Source organism: Eubalaena glacialis, chromosome 10, assembly GCF_028564815.1.
Source record: "Eubalaena glacialis isolate mEubGla1 chromosome 10, mEubGla1.1.hap2.+ XY, whole genome shotgun sequence".
NCBI lineage: Eukaryota > Metazoa > Chordata > Mammalia > Artiodactyla > Balaenidae > Eubalaena > Eubalaena glacialis.
In genome coordinates, this window is record NC_083725.1 from 5,619,988 (window position 1) to 5,643,706 (window position 23,719).

At 46.3% G+C, this 23,719-nt stretch overlaps 1 protein-coding gene across 2 annotated transcripts in view; it reads left to right on the plus strand.

The window, feature by feature from the left end:
* The window catches only part of ETS1 (ETS proto-oncogene 1, transcription factor), a 127,633-nt gene that overhangs the window by 14,849 nt on the left and 89,065 nt on the right, over positions 1-23,719 (plus strand). For both annotated transcript variants that reach the window (XM_061203129.1, XM_061203131.1), the window contains exon 3: positions 12,797-12,941. In XM_061203129.1, coding sequence (XP_061059112.1) covers positions 12,797-12,941 — 145 coding nt within the window. The remainder of the gene's footprint in view (positions 1-12,796; positions 12,942-23,719) is intronic.

The window sequence follows — 23,719 nt, forward strand, 5'->3', positions numbered from 1 at the left end:
AGGCTTTGTCCAGTCTGAGGTTCTGCAGAATTTTTAACTGGTACCCTTCAGTTTGCCATGACCTCTCACTGTAATTGTATATCAAAAGATCTGATGTGTTTGAAAATTATTTTCTGTAGCATTGAAAAAATAATTACTTAAAAAGGTATTTTATGTTCAAGGAATGATTAACACATCTTTCTTCACTGGCTGTTCTGTAATACCTATTTCTTCTTTTTTAAGTGGCCTCTGTTTTCATATAAACACCATTCACTATTAAAAAATTAGAATCAGGAAAACGTTTAGAGTACAATTTACTTCAGAAATATGTGTAAAACACACACACACACACACACACAACAAGTCCAGACCAAAATTTATTCCCTTCTGCTTAGAAATTGCCAAGAGGCTTGCTGAGGTCCATAGGGCTGGAGACCTTGCCAGGGAAAGTCTCCTTCTGCTTCTCACACAAAGGTTATCATCTAAGGTCAGTACAAATGACACTAAAGTTTTCTTGAAGGTGATTTTGTAGAGATTTGTTAAAGTAAACAAGGATATTGTGATTTCAGGGCAAAATGTGTCATTGACTTGGAAAGGTAGATTTAAAAGCCAGCCTATGCATATACCCTGAGAAAACCATAATTCAAAAAGAGTCACGTACCACAATGTTCATTGCAGCTCTATTTACACTAGCCAGGACATGGAAGGAACCTAACTGTCCATCGACAAACGAATGGATAAAGAAGATGTGGCACATATATACCATGGAATATTACTCAGCCATGAAAAGAAATGAGATTGAGTTATCTGTAGTGAGGTGGATGGACCTAGAGTCTGTCCTACAGAGTGAAGTCAGTCAGAAAGAGAAAAATAAATACCGTGTGCTAACGCATATATGTGGAATCTAAAAACAATGATTCTGATGAACCTAGGGGCAGGACAGGAATTAAAAAAAAAAAAAAAGCCAGCCTATGTTAATTCTTTTTGCCCATATTGTAATCCAATTAAACAAGTTTAATAACCTGTCGGAAAAAGCGATGCCATGCGAATTTGTATTTATTTTATTTTAGGCACTGAAATAAATTTTATTCCAGGTATACACATTGCAGGTATAATATTAAGTTATCCTAGACAGGGCATCTGGAAATTGTATGAGATTTAGAAAAAAACCAAGAACAACTCTTAAGTGGTATTTTCAACTGAAGACCCCAGCCCTGGCTGAATACCCTGGATATTTTTAAGGCCTTCTGAATGGTTTCCACTGGTTTCACAACAAAGAATTCATTTATCCCCATCCCCAGCAGCCATACCTGAAAAACGTTATCAGCACGTGGGATCCTTTTCACTCCCATATTTCAGAGTTGCTTGGGTAATAGCAGAAAGTGACATGGGAGAGCTGCTATGTCATTGTTCTAGCACTTCTGCTCATAACTTCTCTCTGGGCCTCAGTTTCTCCATCACTAGAACTGGTTAGGCAAACTTTCAGAACCATAGAACATGCAGAAGAGTCCTCTGACTTCTTCACTGACATCCTTTTTAATTAAAAAAAAATAGGCAAATAAAATTGATGAGTACAAGCTCAAGTTCAATGAGCCAGCTCCTACAGACAACCTCCACCCAACTTTAGGCTGGGCTGTAATAACAGTCAAAGAATTTCTACACTGTCTACAGAATATAACCTTGGGACATTGGCATATGAGAGAAGCTAGCAAACCTCACACTGTCAATCCCAATCTAAGATTTCACGGAGGAGTGAGTACAGCTTCATTGACTTTCCCAGACAAGAACTTTAACGTCCCAGGCACCTGAGGCTTCTCAGTTCTGTTGGAGCCTCATTGTCTGGAGCTCAACCAGTGGTACTTAATCCGATCATTTAAGTCCTCCTGCCCGGCGCCCTGGTCTCTGGGTTAGTTGGCCTGGGCCACCAAGAAGAGAAACTGTCCCAGGCATGGGAAGTTTGAGGGTGAAAGGAAAACCATAAGGACAGTGGGTTTTTAGTCTGGCGGTGATTTTTTTTTTTTTAACCTTTATTGGAGTATAATTGCTTTGCAATCTGGGGGTGATTTTGCCCCCAGGGGATATTTGGTGATATTTTTGGTTGTCAAAACTTGATGGGCGGGGGAGCTACTGGCATCCAGAGGGTAGAGGTCAGGGATGCAGCTAAGCATCCTGCACTGCACAGTACAGTTCCCCATGACAAAGAATTGTCCAGCCTCAAATGTCAGTAGTGCCGAGGTTGAGAAGCCCTGCCCTAGAATAGATACAAGATCAGGTTTGAAGGTGGGGTGGTAGGTACTGTGTGTATTTACTTGTAATTATTGCGTTAGAAAGGGAAATCTTAAAAAGAAAATAAAAGTGAGACTACATCCATGTTATGAGGGGTTCTGCTAAGCAGGCTGCTTTAGTTGTCCAAGAAACAATCTTCTAAACTAGGACACGAATATTTTCTAGGCTCTGAAGACTGCTAAACCTCAGATTCCTTATTTGTGTGTTAGAGGTAGCATTAGTGTGATTTGATCATTTGCTGTACCAGGGGAAGCCTTAAAATAATCACAGCAACACTTGTAAAATTCATCCCATACTTCGGGTACTGGCCATTGTACACAGAACTCACAGTATCTGCCTCGGGACCCCTTTGTCAAAAGCAGGACACAAGTTCTCTCCCTCGTAAGGTCAGCCTCTCGGGAGACCTTCATGAAAGAAGTGATATCACAGCTGGGGTGGTAGGGAAATGACACTTCTGGAAGTTGTCTGGCCATTGTGTTGGAGGGGGTGACGTTTTCAGGTGCTTAATATGGGTTGTGTGTCAGGGACCCTTTCATCCAAGGGGAGGAAGCGTTCCTTCCTGTTATGCTGGCTCAGCGAGCCCGCCGTGCCCCCTGGAAGTCCCTCGAAGCCCTGGTCCTCTCCTGTGTCATCCTCCCCTTCATGCCGCTGAGTCCGCAGAGCTGGGGGAGGGCAGGCATAGGAGGATGGGCTGCCCCTAATTTTGACCAAACACGTCCTTGTCCTTGGCTACCTCACCAGCAAGGAGGATGCGGAGGAGGTCCTTGAGGATCGATGGCCCCTGAGCCATGTGAGCTTAGGAAGCACCTTGAACTGTACAGAGGGAAGGAATAGACGACTGCCCACTCACCTGCTCTCAGCGCTCAGGCCTTTGGGAATATAACGATATGCTGGGCAAGTAACTGTCCAGAGGGCCAGACCACATGGAAGGCTCCAAGCCTTCCATCCTGGGCCAGGCAGCTGTGGGACGCAGCCCGGCCAAGCACCATGGAAGGCACTTAGGCTTTGGAGTCAGAAAGACCTGAGTTAAATTCTGGTCTGTTACTCCGCAGCCATGTGACCTTGGGCAAATTACTTCCTCTGAGTCTCAATGTCCTCATCTGCAAAATAAGCACAGAGTATAACCTACCATATCAGGTCATTGTGATACCAGCCACAAATATGACCTCAGTTAATTCCCTTTCCCTGTGTTTAGCACCTCTTCTCTATTTTTCTCTGGATTATTTGGTCATGTGAGATGGACACATAGAGGGAGGAGTGGAGATGATTCCACTGATTGTCCATACAAGGGTGTTTCTAGAACAAGATGGGGCTGTGGGGGTCAAGATGGAGACATTCTTGTTGAGAAACCTCTTTGCTTCATCACTACCCTGCACTAGAAATAGCTCCCCTGCCACCAGATCAAAGTTCTCTTGTAATGGGCTGGTGGTTTACAACCCCATTGTGTAAACAGACCTGGTTCTCTTATCTTGAGTAATTGCAGTTTAATTGGGCTTCCTTGGGAAGCAATTCCCTTCTTAGCCAGTGCTGTTCGCACTCTTCACCTCCACCCCACATGCCTTAGGATGTGTTCACAGGGGTGTCTGTGCAGTCCCTGCACTTCTTGGGAATTTGGGAAGGGCTGGTGCTTGTTTCTATGAAGCTTAGCACACATGCCTTTTCCTTCTCTCTGGGAATCCTGGAGAGCAGTGGATAAGGTATTCCAGATTAGAGAAATGAGAATACAGAAAAAGAAATTTAGAATGTAAATGGAAACTGGAAAAGAAAATTTTTTCTTGTTGCTTGGGGTGGTGATGGCTTTACCTCTGGAGAGGTTGCTGGAACATTATGTTTAAGAAATGATCTATAGCCATAACTCTTAGTGGTAGTCAGAAAAAGTGAAGGAAAAAAGATGTTTTGTATTTTTCCAGCATCTTAGAAAGTGGGGATTTTCTAAGATACTGGGTTCAGTTAGCACAAACTGGAGAATTTTAAAGCCAGACTATAACCTAGAGGCCATCTCCCAATATTAGGAAATTCAGGTCCTGAGAGGTTAAATTAAGTTGCCCGAGCCTGGAAGTATGATCTGGAGTATGGTCCAGATCTCCCGGCTCCTGGCTTAGGACACTCCTTACCATCAAATGCAGCTTGATCATTCTTAAGAAATGTGGGGATGGATAAGAATTTATGACAATTCATGGATTCATATGCTTTATTCATGCTGAATTGAATTTAGGACCAAAAAACCCCAGAACTCCATTTTGTAGAGCGCTGAGCAAATCGAAATTCTTGCCCAGTTTTTCGACCATGGGAGGTTCTCACAATGTCCTATCAGAAGGCTCTGAGTCAGCTTCACCCTCCGTCTCCACACTTGGGATGGATGCCTGGGGCTGGCACCCCATGGAGTCACTGGGAGTCTGAAGGCTTCCCGCTAAGCGAGTGGAAGCTGATGTGTGACACGCATCTCACCGCATATCTCTCAGCAAGAGAATGTCAAGTCCGGGCGCCCAGGACTGGGGCAGGTCCCACCGAGAAATGTCTTGAGTGGAGGGGACTGTGGTCTCAGGCTGGCGTGAGAAGCTGCAGCGTCAGTCACTGCCCCCCTCCCCCGCCTTGGTCTGCAGCCCCAGGCCTGGGGGCGTCTCAGGGTGGCCTCAGCTGTGGTCCACATGGCCCGTGGGGAGGCCAAGCACAGCTTTTCATGGAGAGCAGAATCCGCTATTCCCACCTCTGCTCTCTCTGTGCTTCAGATTCTTTTCTGTCTCAGAAACCTACACCGGTCCGGCCTGCCCTTTCGCCAGGGCCCAAGCCCATCACTCTTATTGTTTTAAAAAGAATTTCCTGGCCTTGAGTCTAAAATTAAATCGCCCTTTGAGGGTTTCCTATTTTGTCTGTTCCTGCCTCTCCTGTGGCTGCACCACCCTCGCCCCCTCCCCCTTGGTGGGAGAGCTGAGGGGTGTTTCCGTGTCGCCTCTTTCCTTTTTCTCGAGGGAGCAGGATGCATGTGCCCCCCTGGAGCAGAGGTGCCCCAGATACAGTTTGCCCCAGACTCCTCCCCAGCGATGCCAAAAGCGCTTCTCCATGAATGTAAAGAGGTGCTGGCTGGTCTAGCACCTGCTGAGGATGAGGAAGCCCAGGCTCGATGACAGGTCTGCGGAGTCGGTCCAGCCAGCCTGGAAGGGCAACTGCCTGCAACGAGGGGAAAGGTTTTAAGATGAGAAACTCCCCATTTATTGCACAGACTTGCACCTAGCATGCGAGAGCCCCTGGGTAGTTCAGCAGCTAGGCAGGTACTTCCTAACTTCACTTTCTCTACTGAAAAATGGGAAAGGTGGTGGCAGAACGGCATGGGAGCACATTTCAGGGAAGAATGAAGGCAAACAACATGAAGGCGTTCATACATTTCAAGGGGACATTGTATGTCATGAATCTAAATGATGACAACTTCTGGTTCTCTAGGCTTTTCCACCCCGGGGTGGTTTTTTTTTTTATCAAATGAAGGTTGTCAGTTACAAGGTCAGGAGAAAGAATGTGAATGGATCAGCAAAAAGGAGACTTGCAGTTGGAAAGGAACTTGGTGATTATTGGGGCCAACGTCCTCAGGAAGCAAAGGTTGAAGGAGGTTAAGAGACGGGCTGGAGGCTACGCAGCTCCTTAGGGGCAGAGCAGGACTCAAACCCAGGCTTCCTGATTTCCAGTCTCCTGTCTTCCTAGTGGAGTGTATGAACATCTGTGCCAGGCCTGGAATGATACAGAGTGATCCCCGTGGATGGCAAACCCCTGTGTTCATCCAGCCAGGGTTAACTCAGCTTTGCATCTGGGCATGTATATTTTTTTAAGCACAGCAGCATCTAGAAATATTTATGTGTCTTACATGTTTATGGCCCGGTACTAAGGCTAAAGCCTAAAATTCTGAAGTCGGTTAAAGAAAAGACAGATGTACTCCCACAGAGTTCGTGCTCTGAGTAACACATACACGAGAAGGGTCAGGAAGGGTTTGAGGAGCAAATACCTGGACATTGAAGGCTGCTTGGCTCAAGACAGAAACGAACACTTACAGAAACGCCGCCGCCATTAGTTTGCGATTTAGTGTTGAAAAACTACTCCCCTGTTCCCTCTTTTCCAATGGGGGGGTCTTCGGAGGGGGCAGAGGGGAGGAAGGCTCTGAGCAAAAGCAATGCTGTGAGGTTTGGCAGGGCTGGGGGGCGGGTGAAGAGCGGCCACAGGGAGGGAGCTGCGCGGGTGGGGAGGGGAGACGGAGGTCCCCGGTGGAAGCATCCGAGAGGGGAACCGGCGGGACAGGGGAACAAGGGAGACGTAATACCGTAGATGAAGCCCTGACTGCAGCAGGGGGACAGTGGTCGGCTGTGGTGGTGACGTCACAGCTGGCTCACCTTGGAGCAGAGACAAGTGTGTGTCCCTCGTCCTAGTAGTTTCCAGACTTCAGAGCTTTATGCTATTTCTTTCCAGGATCGGAAAGGCAAAGCATTTAGGCTGCAGGCTCGAGTCTTCTGAAGCCTCTAAGAGGACAAGGACAGCAGTGCTGTTCCCTGGAGATGGGGTGGGGCGGCTCATCACAGCATGTGACACAGCAGGGCAGGAGTGCGTGCTCTCCTGAGACACCCAGGGGACCCAGGCCCTCCAGGGCTGCGTGGATACCACCCTCTCCTTAGCAGCCGCTTGCTAACCCACACGGTTCTGAAGCTCTGCCCTTGGTGTCTCCCACACCGAACACTTTTGTGTTTTTCCTCCTGTGTCTTTAACTGGCCCTTCTTTGTTGTTTCTCCCTCACTTTTCCTCCCAACGACAGGCAACTTTATAGATCCATTTTTTCAAAAGTGAAATATAATTGACTTAATATTATATTAATTTCAAGTGAACATAGTGGTTCAATATTTTTATACATTACAAAAAAGTCACCACGATGAGTCTAGTAACTGTCAGTCCCCATACAAACTTATTACAATATTACTGACTATATTCCCTAAGCTGTACACTGTAGTCTCATGACTTACTTATCTGATAACTGCTCTGAATCCCCTTCACTTATTTCACTCATCCCTCCACCCCATCTCCTCTCTGGCCACCACCAGTTTGTTTTCTGCATCTGTGAGTCTGTTTGTGTTTTGTTATTGTTCATTTGTATTGTTTTTTGGATTCCACATGTAAGTGGAATCATACAGTATTTGTCTTTCTCTGTGTGACTTATTTCACTCAGCATAATACCCTCTAGGCCCATTCATGTTGTTGCAAATGGCAAGATTTTATTCTTTTTCTTGGCTGAGTAGTATTCCTATGTGTGTGTGTGTGTGTGTGTGTGTGTGTGTGTGTGTGTCTCATCTTTATCCATCCATCCATCAGTGAGCAGTTAGGTTGCTTCTATATCTTGGTAATTGTAAATAATGCTGCAGTAAACATCGGGGTGCACATATCTTTTCAAATTAGTGTTTTTGTTTTCTTTGGATAAATACCCAGAAATGCAATTGCTGGATGGTGTGGTAGAGCCGTTTCTGATCCTTTCTCTTTTCTTTTTAACTGCCATTTTCCCTGACTCTATACTTTAACTAGATCCTTTGCGCTCCTAGATCTATCTGTATCCTTTCCTGTCTTCTCCTGTCACCTTAGGGACCTCTCCACCAAATTGCTCTGCCATCTCTCCATCTGAACACAGCCAAAAGTGAAATATTCTTCCAACCTCCTTACTTATGTACTTAAACTCACCATTTCCACTATTATAAAAGCAAGCAATCTAAGCATGATCTTGGATCCCCCCTTGCCTTCATCTCCTATGAGTCATAAAATCATGTTGACTCTTCCTTTGAAACGTATCTTACACTTCTTGTTTCCTCTTCACCTCTACATTCATGACCTTAATCCGACTCTCCGTAACTGGCTACCGCTCAGCACCGGAACTGAGGGGAAGCATTCAAATGGGGGCAAAGCCGAAGGGCCGCCCCCAAACGCAGTACTCAAGCTACGTAAATCTTAATGCAATAATTTTGACAATCAAAATGAATGCAAAAATTATTAAAAGAACTAAAAAATTTAAATACAGTGAGGGGGACTTCCCTGGTGGCACAGTGGTTAAGAATCCGCCTGCCAACGCAGGGGACAGGGGTTCAATCCCTGGTCTGGGAGGATCCCACATGCCGCAGAGCAACTAAGCCCGTGCGCCACAACTACTGAGCCTGCGCTCTAGAGCCCGCGAGCCACAGCTACTAAGCCCGTGAGCCACAACTACTGAAGCCCGCGTGCCTAGAGCCCGTGCTCCGCAACAAGAGAAGCCACCGCAGTGAGAAGCCCGTGGACCACCACGAAGAGTAGCCCCTGCTCACTGCAGCTAGAGAAAGCCCGCACGCAGCAATGAAGACCCAACGCAGCCAAAAATAAATTAATTAAAAAAATAAATTAATATAAATAAATAAATACAGTTAGGATCAGTAGTACTGATTTTTCCCTTTATGCCCCCGGCTCTGACATGGCTCTGAAGGGCACCGCGGCTGCCTTGTCAGCCTCCTCACCGGCTCCTTCTCAGTCCATCCTACTTAGCACTATCAAACGGGTCCTTCTAGGACATCTTGAGTCACCATGTCACTCTTACTAGCTTTAATACAACCTCTAATGCCTTTCTCCTGCAGCCGAATTCTGGTCTTGTGTTTCTGGCCCTCAACACTGTCCCTCCAGCTCTCATTCTTGCTAATTGCTCTCCGTTGCAAGCGGTCTCATTGCCAAGAGCACACTTTCCCCTCATGCTTGTCACTACCAAACAGCAGTCTTTATCTCTCTATATCCCCAAGCCGAGTCTTTCTGATCCTTCCTTCCATCGCCATCTACGTTCCTTGGCACATTTAGGTGTGTCATCTTCTTTTGCTCTCTAGACCTTCACCGAATGTTCTAGGCTAAATCTGACTTGACCTTTCGGTTATTACCTTAATCTGCTTCCTCTAGGAAGTCTTACCTGCTGTCACTCTCCTCCCCCTACACATCGGTACTTAACCCTGTCACATCTCCTTGCTGTAATTTCCTGTTTACTGGTCTGCGCACTGCTGAGGGTGAAGTTCATATTTTGCTCATACTGTATTCTGAGCATCTAACATAATAGTTGGCACAGACTAGTTGTGTGATACAGATTTGTTCACAAGTGTCCATTATCATAATCCATCTAGTACTTGTCATGGGACGGCAGCCTCCCTGATTGATCAATCCGAGCCACACAAGGTTCACATGGCACAGATACAGGAAAAGACAATCTGAAATCAGGTAGACCTCGACTAGAATTCTATCCCCATTATTTTACTAGCTGTGTGGTCTTTGGAAATTTACTTGCCCTCTGAAAGCCTCAGTTTGTTCTTCTGTAAAATGAAGATAAGAATACCAATCTTGCACAGCTATGGTGAGAATTAAACGTGACCGTCTCTCCATCATGCTTAGATCACTGATGGGCACGGGCTGGTGTGTGACGTACGTTAGTTCCTTTCAATAATCCCCTGTGGGATGAATGAGTGAGGACCCATCAGATGGGTTCCCTAAACTGTGATGGGGGCTGGGAGGGTTGCTTGCATCTCCTGAGCTCACCCCCATTCACCAGCAGCCAGGAAAGGAAGATGTTGACTTGAACTTGTTTTGGGTGGTGCCCTTGTCAAGCATGGAGGTGGGGGCTTTGCTTCCCAGATTTCTGACTTGTTAATAAGCAGCTTCTTTCTCCTCAACTGAGAAGGTTTCATAATGAATTGGAACTGGCTCTGTGGTTCTCTTGAGTAAAAATGTTATTTTCATACGCTGTGAAATAGGTATTCAGTCAATTTGTGAAATGTCTAATAAACAGGCAGGTGTCTAGGTGATAAGCGTCATGATGCTTCCAGGAGCATCTGTGAGCAAAGAGGTTCGTGGTTCATGGTAGGCTTGGTGCATTATCTCCTTCTCGTTCTTAAAAATAGGGTCCCCTGGCACCACTGAGGACAGCTAAGGAGGAAATATGTCTTAAAAATAGACTTCCCTGTATAAAATAATAAGTGAACCCTCCCTGACAATGAAGAGCCTGCTGTGGGAGCAGGAGAGACTCCACGAAAAATGCCAATCACGAAACTCAAGGAGATGCTATACACGGTCGTTGGTCAAAGCTGTGGGCTGACTCGCTGTATAGCCACGTGGTCATCGCCCGGGTCTGGAACCTCATTGCTTTATCCCTAACCCACCACTTACTCCCACCCTCTATCTCCCCTCTACAGCGTGCTCAGATCATTTTCCTTCAACACCTCTTTGCAAATCATGCCTCACCTTCAGTGGCCTTTCCTTAGCAGAGAAAGCCTCAACTTTTTCACCTGAATTCAAGTTCTCCTCTTGTTCCCACCATCCTAGCAGGGCCTGCACCAAACCACCCACCACCTGTCTACAAGGATCCTAGTGGTACCACCTACTGCCTTCTTACAAGGACCTTGTGGTTTAGGCAAACCATGCACACACTGCTCCCAAAGAAGATGGGGCCAGGTCACTTAAGAGCGCTCCTTTATGCCATTTACATACAAAATTTCCTCGCTCGAGACCCTATTCCTACAACTCTGATACTTGACATTGAATTTTGAGAAAGACTCTATAGAAATATGAAAAAAGGGGGATAGACATTGAGAGCACACAGCTCATCTAGGAAATGTGCTTGAAATTGATTCTGTTGCAAAGGATTGTTGGGGATCCACAAAGGAAATCTTAACGTAGTTGCTTCAGGAGCTTACAGTATTAAAATACAATGTCAGCAATATGGTTTTATGCCAGAATTAAGGAAACGTTTTCTGACCGAAGCTCAGCTGAGCGTTCTTTCTGATGATTTCCCTAAATCTCCGTCCCAAACGCAAATGGCAGGACTGCCATTGCTCTGTTTGTATCTTGTGGCTCTCACCAGGGCCTCCTGGTAGTGGAAGCCAAGGACATTAGCCTTTGATAGACAACAACTCAGTGTGACTCCGTTCAGTCCCCGGGGTCTTATTCCATTCTCAGCACCTTTAACCCACCTGGAAGAGGAACAGCCCCGAAGCAAACTTCATCCAGCCCTAGTCTGAATGACTTTATGAATATTATGAAAAATATCATGTAAATTAATGTGCACAAAACCTCCTTTTACATTTTGGTCTTGATTGCCATTTTCCTCTGTGCCAATATACCCTCTTATGTTATTTTTACTGAGCTTAAGCGAATGGATGATTGTAAAATGGGGAACAGAGTGTAGACAGTGAATGATTGAATCTAATGTAATGGGGCTGCCGCTCAAGGAGAGCGAGGATGTAAGAGGTGCTCCAATTAGAGGCTCTGACTGCGGGTTAGCAAGCTACTCTTCAGGGATGAGAATTCCACCTGAGGGGTTACATTTATTAATTAGCACCTTAACGTTGATAGTTTTAATCACATCAGATTCTAGCAAAGTTCCGTTTTCTTAACTGCGGTTTTTATGGAGGTGGAGGGGCCAAACAGAAGAGAGAAAGAATAAAAATGAAGAAAAGAAAGTTGAGGGTGGGCCAGCGTAGACTAGACTCCTATTCTTAGGAAATCTTCTTTCCATGAATTTGTTCCTTCTTTTGTGTCTTAATTGTTAACCTTCTTGCCTAATCCCAGGAATGTTAAGGGTCTCATATTAATACCTACTTATATTAGGCTCCATGTACACTCCTTATTACATGCATTTCATATAGTAATACATAATTTTATGACATGCATTTCATATTTTGTTTTGCTTTATGTATTATTTTCTTACACATATTATTTCATTCAATCCTCCTACCTTATGGGGTAGGTATTATTATTCCCGTCTTATAATTGAGTAAACTGAGGTTTAGATAAAGGAACAGGCCCAGGCCCTCATCAGTAAGTGATGGAGTCAGGTTTTGAATCCATGTATATGTGGCTTCAAAGAATAGGGTCTTAAACACTTCAAATCATGGTCTCCCACATAGTATATTTGTCCTCCTTAGAGAGTACTGGGTGGAGAGTATATTTTGTGGATTCTATAAAACTGCTAAGAGAGTTGCACAAGTACCCAAATGTTGGGAAAAACTGAGAATTCCAGTCTACCAATCAATATCGTTAAAACCTATGCACATTGATTAACTGAAAAAAGAGTGATTTGTATCATTTAGGTCCATTTTTTGTTTTTCCTTTGGCATTTGTCACCTATTGGTTCTGTGATAATGGAAAGTCTTGTAAGAATATCCTTTCACGGTGTTTTTATAGAGTAAGGTTACATAAAAAAAAAAAAAGAAAACCAGGATTGTGTAAAGATGACCAAGATTCTGCCTTGCTATTAACCATGGGTCCTTATTTGAAAATTTAAAAAATTCTTCAAATGCTTGGGGAAATGGATGAAAATAAATGTATATATAGTCTAAGTCAGAAACCCTTCCCATTCCCTGTGTCTTTTTTTTTTTTTTTTTTTTGGATGGGGGCTGGTGATCAGTAGTTGGTTCTATTCTGTTATCATCTGTGGATGATTCCTACTTATGGGTGATATGAAGTTGCTGTTCCATTAAGGAATCTTAATATATTTCCTTTTTTTTCCTGGTCACAGAGGCAGGGACCTCTCAGCTCTTACGAAGATCCTCGAATGGCCTGTGGTTTCCAGTCTGCTTATCACCCGCCAAGAGCTTGCTACCCCTTCTGGGATGAGATGGCCACTCAGGAAGTGCCCACTGGTCTTGAACACTGCGGCTCAGGTAGGAACATAAACAGAGGCTGAGACTGAGGATGGAGTTGAAGGACAATGGCAATTGGATGACGGCTGCATCCTGCATCCTCTGCCGTCACAGCTGCCCTGGCTCACGTGGGTACCGGATGCTATTGTTCTATGGAAAGTCCCAGGACTTTTCAGTCACTTTGAGTGACTTTATTCTCCAGTGACAGGAAGACTAAACTCTAGGAATGGGCCCACGCGAGGTTGCTTTAGGTCTTCATTTTGTAAATAGTTCTCTCCACTGTGCCTGTCCCGAGCCTTATCCACTTCAGCCTGGCTGTTGACAAAGGACCTAGAAGGTTTGCAGTCATGAAGTGTGACAGATAAACAGAGGGTGTGTGAACTAGTCAGCCTTCTTACAGGACATACTTTCTTCCATTCGTCTTCTCTTTCCGTCATCCTCTCCCGCTCTGCCCAGGCCCGCCTGCATCTGTCTTCTTTTCCCTCGTCCCCTTTCTCTCTCTTCAACTCTTCCTCACAGAAGCTCCTCTTGGAATTCCCTTCACTCCTGACCTGCTGGTCATGGTGCTGCCCTCTGGTGAACAGAAGCCACTCTCCCAAGGACTGGAGAAGTTCCAAGTCTTTACTCCCATTCTATTTTGCCAGAGTCACTGTGTTTCTCACAAATTCCATTAGCCCTTGCTTACCTGCCAGCTTTTTTTTTTTGGTTTATTTTTAATACAAAATGTAAAACATAAATTTAGGGCTTCTGAAATGATTGATTCTGACATTAAGTTCAATGTTTCATGAGATCAGGGTATGATAATATATCCAAATACCAAAAAGCCAGTGTTTTCTCCCAGGATGAATTCTTAGCATAAGAAATTTCATAACTCTTACAGATTGAAAACATGTAATTCTGATGAAGTGCATAGGGGAAAAGCCACTGGAAACTAACTTAAATGCAATCTTTTTTGTTCAGTATCTCTTTACCCTATAAAACTATATGGTAAGCTTCTTTTATAATAGTGGAGAAATAAAGAAAATGTTTGCTCTGTTGTCCATGCTGTATATTTCACTGAAAATAGACAGACACAGAGTGAGATGCTGTAGCGCTTGGTGGAGGTTGAGAAGGATGGGAGTCTGCTTCTCCGGGGCAGAATGAAATCGACTCCTGTGTTCCATATTGTCTTGACTCAGTAGCCCTTGATCTTGGAGGTATTCTTTGGTACTATCTTGGATCTCAGACAGGATAACATTTATGCTGCCACTTTCTGCCTGGCATCTCAGTTCCCCCAAGCATAAATACAAAGGTCTCAGCTATCTGCCCATTTCATGAGGCAGCAGAGAGGATTTTGTAGCTGTTCACAGGTTAGACTTAAGGATTTAAAATTTTAACAGATGAAAAAGCTGATCCTTTAAAATGCTAAACAAAATATAGATTTTGTTTGTATAAGCATGAATCCTATTCATGCCACTAGGCTTTTTTTTTTAATCAATAATTATCTTCTTTTCTTTTATTTATTTTTTAACATCTTTATTGGAGTGTAATTGCTTTACAATGGTGTGTTAGTTTCTGCTTTATAACAAAGTGAATCAGCTATACATATACATATATCCCCATATCTCCTCCCTCTTGCTTCTCCCTCCCACCCTCCCTATCCCACCCCTCTAGGTGGTCACAAAGCACCGAGCTCATCTCCCTGTGCTATGCGGCTGCTTCCCACTAGCTATCTATTTTACATTTGGTAGTATATGTAAGTCCATGCCACTCTTTCACTTCATCCCAGCTTACCCTTCCCCCCTCCCCATGTCCTCAAGTCCATTCTCTACGTCTGAGTCTTTATTCCTGTCCTGCCCCTTGGTTCTTCGGAACCAATTTTTTTTTTTTTAGATTCCATATATATGTGTTAGCATACGGTATTTATTTTTCTCTTTCTGACTTACTTCACTCTGTATGACAGACTCTAGGTCCATCCACCTCACTACAGATAACTCAATTTCATTTCTTTTTATGGCTGAGTAATATTCCATTGTATATATGTGCCACATCTTCTTTATCCATTCATCTGTCGATGGACACCTAGGTTGCTTCCATGTCCTGGCTGTTGTAAATAGAGCTGCAATGAACATTGTGGTACATGACTCTTTTTGAATTATGGTTTTCTCAGGGTATATGCCCAGTAGTGGGATTGCTGGGTCATATGGTAGTTCTATTTTTAGTTTTTTAAGGAACCTCCATACTGTTCTCCATAGTGGCTGTATCAATTTACATTCCCACCAACAGTGCAAGAGGGTTCCCTTTTCTCCACACCCTCTCCAGCATTTGTTGTTTGTAGACTTTTTGATGATGGCCATTCTGACTGGTGTGAGGTGATACCTCATTGTAGTTTTGGTTTGCATTTCTCTAATGATTAGTGATGTTGAGCATTCTTTCATGTGTTTGTTGGCAATCTGTATATCTTCTTTGGAGAAGTGTCTATTTAGGTCCTTTGCCCATTTTTGGATTGGGTTGTTTGTTTTTTTGATATTGAGCTCATGCCACTAGGCTTTGAAGTCTTATATCTCCCAGTGCAACAGAGATTAAAGCTCCCTTGCCTTAACGCTTTCAGCTCTGGATGGTGCTTCTATAGCTACCAGTTTACATCTTACTACATCTCATTAATACATGTCATTAGTAGCTGAGGTCATCTCCACACTCACCCATAGCCTCAGGATCAGAATGTCTCATTTTCATAGCAAAAAGTCTTGGCTCCTCTCTTTTTTAGCTAAGAAGTATTGATACATAAATTCCCAAGTGAAGATGATTTTTCATTCTCCTCCTTGTCAAGGTTCTCAGAGGTAAAAGAGTTTTAATTTCAGGGCCAATGAGACACAGTGTCTGTAAAGAATTTTAAGAACCTCAGGGGGAAGCTGCTTTAAAATGCAAGGACTGATAGTCGTGTAATAGAGTCTACTTTCCACAGTTTACTTGTTCAAGAAGGAGGAAGCCGGGGTCACCCAGACTGATGGTTCTTGGGTAGGATGGCACGACGAGGGCACATAATAACCAGTCCTAAAATGACCTGGGTTGTCACCAAGTGCAGCCTAGAAATGCTAGCAAGCTTCCATGTGGGAGTGGTGCTTTGGTGGCAAACGTGATGTCTGTAGTTCTCTCTGTCCTAGGCTTCTTCTGATGGAAATATCTCGCAAGAACCTTTAGCTTTCCCAGCCCCTCCTTTGCCTTTTGAGCTGTCCAGACGAAGGGGTTGCAATGATTATTTCTGGGCTGTGGTCCAGCCCTCCTCAGTGATGGGTGTCCTTTGGAAGGAGATCTTGGGGTTACAGAGAAGGAAGATGAAGACATAGACCAATCGATGATTTCTCCAGCTGCAGCGCATTTCCTTGGAGATGTGTTGAGTAAGAAGAAAAGAGAGAAAAAAATACTCTCCAGTTTTGTCGTCTTCTTTTATCCTATTTATAACTTCAGTTTCCTTCCTGTCCTCCTGGCCACCCCCAGCCCTGCTTCCATCTCACGTTTGTGCTCTCAGAAGGGATGAAGGCACTTCTTTTGTAAGGACTACACATCTGTCAGTGCCTGGAATGCCCGGCAGGAGGGGCCATCGAGGATTAGGGTCCTTCCTCTGAATGTTGTTCCTGTTCCCTAAGGGACTGAGGCTGAGAGGGGGGAGAGGAGTGGAGGGAGGGAGGGGGGAGAGAGAATAAAGCTGAGAGAGAACGTGAGTGGGGGAGAGGTTACCAGGCGAGTGGGACAGAATACTCAGTTATCGAGACTAGTTGATAATCGGTTGGCCAGAATAGCTGGTTCTGAGGAAGCAAGAAATGGTGTGTGGAAATGGACAGAAAAGAAAAAGTGGGCATTAGTAGAGAGATGGAGGATACAAGGAAGATAGACTGAAAGATGAATGGGAAGGGGAAAGAAGGGGAGGGGAGGATAACATGAAAGAGAAAAAGAGATGAATCTGAGGACATTAACTCCACAGCTAAAAAAGGAAGCCGCATTTGCATGCAATTGCCTGTGCAGCTGTACATTTCTTCATGACAATCTTGTAGTCATCATTTTCTTTCATTTCTACCTCCTCCGGCTCGCCTCTTCCCCCTCCTCCGGATCAGCCTGGAGCCATTAGCGAGAGCCAATGGGGACGGAGAGTGGGGTTCTGCATGAATGAATGGGCTCTTTCTGTCTAAGCCTCTCCTCATCCCTCTGTCGGGGAGACTCGTGAATCAATGGAGCCCCTTACACGAGACACGGCTGAAATGTCTGTTGCTGGGTATAGTCTGACTAGAGTGGAGTCCACTGGCCCTGCCTCCCCTCTGTTCCCTTCCTCTGTTTTGTCCCCCAACCTCAGCCCTTTCTCTCAATCATCATAGCAAGAAGCATTGTATTAAAATGTCAGTCTCTTGTTTCTCACCCCCAGGAGCTCACCAGAATCTCACTACCATTAACTGTCATGACTAGTTCTTATCCACGGCCCCACGGAAGGGATGGTGTAGATGGCAAACTATTTTCAGACAGAGGCAGTGAGCTCAGAGTGGTGCCCAGACCCAGCAGTCACGCAATGCCTGCTTTCCACAGGGAACCAGAAGAGCGACATCAGAGACCCAACTGAGCACCCGGCCACATGACCGCGGTCCATCCCATCCACTGACAGCTGTCCGTATTTGACTTTGACCTCATAGCTAGGATGACCGTGAATGACAGTAGTGTGTATCAGAAACTATGACACACTTTCAGAGTGATAGACTATCATCAAAGTAGTTTTCATTTCAGGGATGGATCTGTCTTGAAACAGCTAAACTTACAGAGGTGCTCTTTGACCAAAGTTCACTTGTGCAAAATAGTTGCTTAGAATTGGAAAGCAGTCTGCCGCTTCAGAACACAGTAAACCCAACTTACCCTCGTGGGACTGAACCTATGGTCTCATTACCGTGGTCCTTGATTTGAGAAGCAAGACAATACTTTTTTTCTTCTTGTGTCATGCAGTTTGGAATGTTTTTGTCACGGGTCACAGTAAAAATCTCGTCTACCCACATTCATACTTCTCATTCTTCATGAGAGAGGACGTATACACAGTCTAAGGTGAAGACTCCAGTCTCTGGAGCCAGATCGATTGGGCTTGCCCGTCAGCCCTTCCTAACTGTGTTACCTTCGACAACTTACTTTATCCCGGTACTTCAGTCTCCTCCTCTAAACCAGTGTTTCCAAGTGTGTCAGAGTCACCGGAGGGCTTGTTAAAATGCAGGTTGTGGGGTTCTGTCCCCACGGTTTCTGATTCACTGAGTCTAGGGTAAGGCTCAAAATTTGCATTTCTCACAAAGTTCTCCGATGGTGCTATGGCTGCTGCTGGTCTGAAGACTACACGTTGAGAACCACTAAGTTAATGTATGTCAAGCGTAAAGCAGTGCCGTCACTAAGCAAGCACGATATGAACGTTTGCCACTGTAACTCATTGTCCCAAAGTGCCTGAGAGTCCAAAAATGGCTGGGTATCATTGAATCAGAAAGTGACCCCTTGATGGGATGAACACTTTGGGTGGCCAGTGCCAGGCACTGGAAACTGAGAAGATAGAGAGAGAAAGGGGAAGATTCATGCCTTGTCTCTCAGCAACTTTTATTCAGATGTGTATGTGAGGCTACATTTACGTGATGAGGAGAAATGGTTCCTAGATGAAATATCACACTTACTTACGAGATGAAGTTTGGGGTGACTTTGGCTCTCACTACAGTATTTAAAATTTCTAAAAGAAATTTACTAGCAAAGTTGTAGAACAAAAGAGTGTCTTTCCCAAGTAAACTTTGGAAGTTCAAGTGGGAGATGTATTGAGAGTCCGAGTTCATGGTCTCTCCCAGGCCAGACGGCCAGGCGGCTGGGAGAGATCAAACCTGGGCCAGTGTTTGGAAAGGGCTATCGACAACCAGGTGGGAAGTTTCAGCAGGAAAAACAGACGCCTCTAATTTGGCTTTTAAGCATTGAGAACATTGAGGGAATGCCAGGGAGGCTTGTTAAATGGAGATTCACCTTGCTCTGAAATGTTTATTCTCTTAGCAGCCTTGTTCTTTCAGCTGACCATCTCAGACGGCCCTGTGGCTTAAAAAAAAACGGTTTTTTAAACTCCGTCTGCTGCCCATTATCTGTTCTTTCCTCATTCGGGGTATGTTTTCCTTTTCTAAAGGACCTGTTCCAGGTTCTCTGTTCTTCAAAACAGTTCTGATCCTGTGTGTGTGTGTTTGTGTGTGTGTGTGCACGTGCCTTTGTCTGGGATGTTGCAATGGGGACCATTCCTCTCGGGGAAAATTTCGACCTTCTCAGAATCGGACCTGGTAGTTGTGTTTAGAAGGGGGAAACTGTAGCCCTGTCTTAGGTTTCAGCCTTTCACGGGAGGCTCCCGTTGGGGCCGAGCTGCCCTGACAAGCAGCCTCCAGGGGACAGCGCCGATGGAAGCTTAATGCAGAAAACCCTCTCCTGACCCGCGTCCCACCTCCGAGAGGACCAAAGACTGCAAGGAAGAGAGGCTGGGGGAAGAGCCACGGATCTGCCTCGCCCTAGTAGTGCATTACGAAGAGCATCCGTGTACAAAAACTAGCCTACGCCCTTGCTCTATCATTTTGTTCTTCTGATCATGAGATTTCTACAAATGCCTGAACCTCTTCTCCGTAAGTGAAGGATGTTTCTCTGGCTATGGATTGAATTTGCTCCTATTTGCCAATGTGACACCGTCGCATCCATCCTATTCCACCCCTCCACCACCACCTCGGTAGCTTTCCAGCCTACACTATTTCATATTCAGATTACAGTCACTTTCAGTATAAGTTTTTGAGTATAAGCTGAAAGGTATTGGGTCCTAGCAAAGGGTTAGGGGGCGTGGTGGAAAGAGCAAGAACTCACCTGGGATCTCGTCCCCTCACCTTTAACAGGTGGGATCCTTACACTTATTTCAAGAAGTTCTTGTGCTATTAAATGGGGTGCTATACTTCAAAGGGCCTTATAGCAGGTGATCAGTAGATGCTACCTTTTCCTTTCACCATGATCTGAGTGTGAATTTAAGTGACCCAAGAAACCTGGTGTCCCACCCTTATCTCATGAGTCTTGCCCACGCTCACCCTGCCCCAGACTAATTTTCTGACACCTGCCAGTTTTACCTTCCCTTGTGTCCCATTTTACCAGTGAAAGGAGAAGGGAGCCGGGTGAGGGCCAGAAAGAGAAGCTGCGGGTTAGAGACCTGTGTCTCTCTGGAGTGATTCCAGCAGCACAGAGTAGGAAGGATGGTAAAGACCTTCACAAATGTAAATCACCTCTGTAGCTCCGCGGGAGGGAAGGTAACCTAGTGGGAGAGACCGGGGCCGCGGTTAGTGAGTTACAAGGAGGATGCGAGCTCTCAGTTGGCAGTCCTCCAGCGCCGCTTCTCAAAAATCCTAGGAAGTAACAGCATTGCACTCGAAGTCCCAGGGGGCTGGGGAGAAAAAAGTTCTCTTAACTTTTTCAAACCACAAATATTTGGTCCGAGTTGGGAAAAGGTCCCCGGGGCACGGAGTTCTTATTTGATTCAAGCGGTCTGACCCCGCTTAGGAACTCGGCGGGGGTAGCGGGGGCTGGCGACCCTGGTGGAAGCCGCCTGGCGTCAGTCTTCCCTCTGCCGCCCTCGGTGAATGAAGCGCTGGGTGGGTGAGCGAGCGGGGGCTGCAGTCCGGCGGGGGGAGGGATGCGCAGAGGCAGCCTGTTGTTCTCAGCGTCTGGCCGCCGACTCTTCCTCTCTCCAGATGTTCGCTGTGTTTATAGCTGCTGAAGCAGGAGACCCAGCTCCCTCATTAATAAGTTTCTTTCCTGCGCTGCGGCCAGGGGTCTCAGCCCCAGCCTGCAACTGGGAGAGGCGCGGTGGAGGAGGGACGAGGGGAGGCGCCCCTCCCACTCCACTCCCCCACCCCCCCACCCCCCACCCCCCTCCCCCCACCGCCTCCGCGCGCCTCACCCCCTCCCCGCCTTCCTCCTCTGCAATCCTCCCAAAATACACGAGCACACAAAAAGAAAAACACCAGCAGATTTTTTATTTCAGAGAGTAAACACTTGGGCCGTGGGGGTCTGGAGGTTATGGGAAAAGAGGAAACCATCGGGCTAATCAGGCCGGCACACACTTCCCCTGCTGAAATAAAACAGAAATCATTGCTCCGCAGGCCGGCGGTTTAACCCCGGCGCTGCCAGCGAGGCGGGCGCAGGCAGGGCCCGCCCGGAGGGAGGCAGGGCGTCCGGGAGGACGGGCTGCCAGATCCCGGTCCAGGCGGGGAGGAGAGCCGCGAGGAGCGCACGGCCTTTCCATTCCGTCGGGGGTAGCGCATCTGCCCCGAGCCGAGCTTGAGAAAGAGACGGTTGGAACAGAAGAGATTCTGGGCGTAGATTCAGTTTTGCAAGAGGCTGGAGGGATCTCCAGATGGGTTGGGGAGATCGATGAGGTGGCTCAGGGAGACAACGCTCTGCCCGGCGCGCACGTGCGCACGGATACTGCTGGGAAACGAGCACGGGAGTTGCTGAGACTCGTCTGGACCGAGGTTTTCGCCCGGCCACCTCCCCGCTCAGCGACCCTGGCCACATCACTGACCCCTTCTGAGTCTCAGCGTCCTCATGTGTGATACAATAGTGCCTGCCTCACAGAATTACGGTGAGGGACAGGAAACCGTACTGAACGTGGAAACGGCAAGCACCAAAGCATGGCTCTCAATTCATGATTTCGTAGATTACTTTCAACTGATCAGGTTCCTCCCTCCGCCCGCCCCCCTTGCCTTCCTTCTTCCTTCCTTCCTTCCGTCCCCTATTCAATGCCTTCAGCTTCCATCTTCACTCACTCGCCCCCTTGCTGCCTGTCTGGAGATCGTAAATATCGCATGGGCCAGAGGTCATAAGTCAAACATGGGACCTAATTGCACTCTGAGAGAAATTACCTTCCCACTGATGTATAGGGCAACCTTTGGCTCTCTCTGAGGCTGCCAGTGTGAGAGGCCCATCAGCTTCGGTTCTGACCCTGCCCCCATACCATGGTATAGTCAGCTGACCGTTCCCCAGCCCCCCACCCCCCTTCACTGTGAGGATGAGGAATGGGGACCCTTCCTCCACTGGGTTCCTGAACAGCCCAGTTAGGTGCACTCAGCACGTCCACAGAAACGTTCGACTCTTTTTTGGACTTCCTTGCTATTTAAGAAAACAGACCTTCGGAACCTCTGTTCATCCTTGCAGGGGGCATTAAAAAAACAAAAAACAGGGGACTGCCCTGGCGGCCCAGTGGTTAAGACTTCACCTTCCAATGCAGGGGATGCAGGTTCGATTCCTGGTTGGGGAGCTAAGATCCCACATGCCTCCAGGCCAAAAAACCAAAAACATTAAACAGAAGCAATATTGTAACAAATTCAATAAAAACTTTAAAAATGGTCCACATCAAAAAAATCTTTAAAAAAAAGCAAAAAACAGAGCTACCAATTCCTGAAGTTGTTTTTACCAGTCTTTTCCATACCTCCTCAGACTTGCTGAAGTGGACCTTAAGAAACAGACCCCAGTGATTTCAATATCCACAGAACCAGGGTTCTAGTTGCCTTTGCAGTTGTCACTTGATTTCTTACCTGCTTCAGACATGTTTTCTATCAACGCTGACAACTTTCTGCTGAGTCTCAGGCCTGCAGATTCTCATAGAGAGCAGGGGTGCTTGATGCAGATGAGTTTCAGAAATGTGGGATTCCCTCTGAAACTGTGTGCAAGGATGTTGCTAAGGGTCTGTAGCTTTCCTCTGATTCTCAAGTGGTCTGAGATCCCCAGGAGGTTAAGAACTACCAAGGGAAAGGTACCTTCGTACCCCCCGGCAGCACTTAGCATGTTGTACTTAGCGAGTGTGCCAAGCATATTTTGTTGAACTGGGTTGAATTCACTTGTAAAGCTTCCTTCCTCTCAATCCCTTCTCACCACTCTGGTCAGTCCCAAGAGATTGTCTTTAAATCTGGAAACTGTTTCCATCCCATTGTCTCGGAGGCACTGGGCACGGACGCCTTGTCTGAAGTCCGGCCACTTCTCTCCTGTTTCCTTTTCAACATCTCCCTTTATCTCAGGCTCCTCAGAATGATCTCTCCAAACGCCCATGAAGGGTAGGGACCTGTGGTCTCTGCTGGGAGGTGGAGGCGGGATGGGGCAGAGCCCTTGGGCCACTTCGGAGCAGCACAGGCGCATCACACTGTGATCTGCTTCTCACGGACTAGCCAGTGAATGAGAGATTTTCCCAGCATCGCTGTCTCATGCAGTGGGGAAAAATGAGCGGTACGGACGGTGCCTCTGAAGGGGGATGGAAATCCAGAGCCAACACCCCTCCCACAATGGGGGCAGAAGCCACCGCGGCACGTAGAGATCCTTCACTCCCCCAGCCACTGCCTCTGATGCTGGCTGTCCTTTGGAGTCTTAGCTCTAATTTCCATTCTTTACCTTCTCTTGGAACCATTGGCTGTTATATCCGCTGCCACAAACTAATTTAGACAAGTGGAGACCATTTTCAGAGTCTCAAATCGAGCACGAGGCATTACCCCACACTGGTCAGCTATTTGGAGCTGCCCAGTGATGGCTCAGCGTTTCCTCCTTTGGTCAGTAAAGATGGACATTCTTAACTGAGCAGGGCCTATGGCCTGCATCCCGTTGATAGGCTGAATATTGGGTTTTACAATGAAAGTGGCTGAAACGTCTGTAGCCTGTTCCTGGTCTGTTGAGTAAAGATTGGAAATTACAGAAAAGTTGTCGTGTTTCCTTCAACCAGATCCAAAATAATCAGGCATTTCATCAGTACTTTGTGCTTTGAGAAA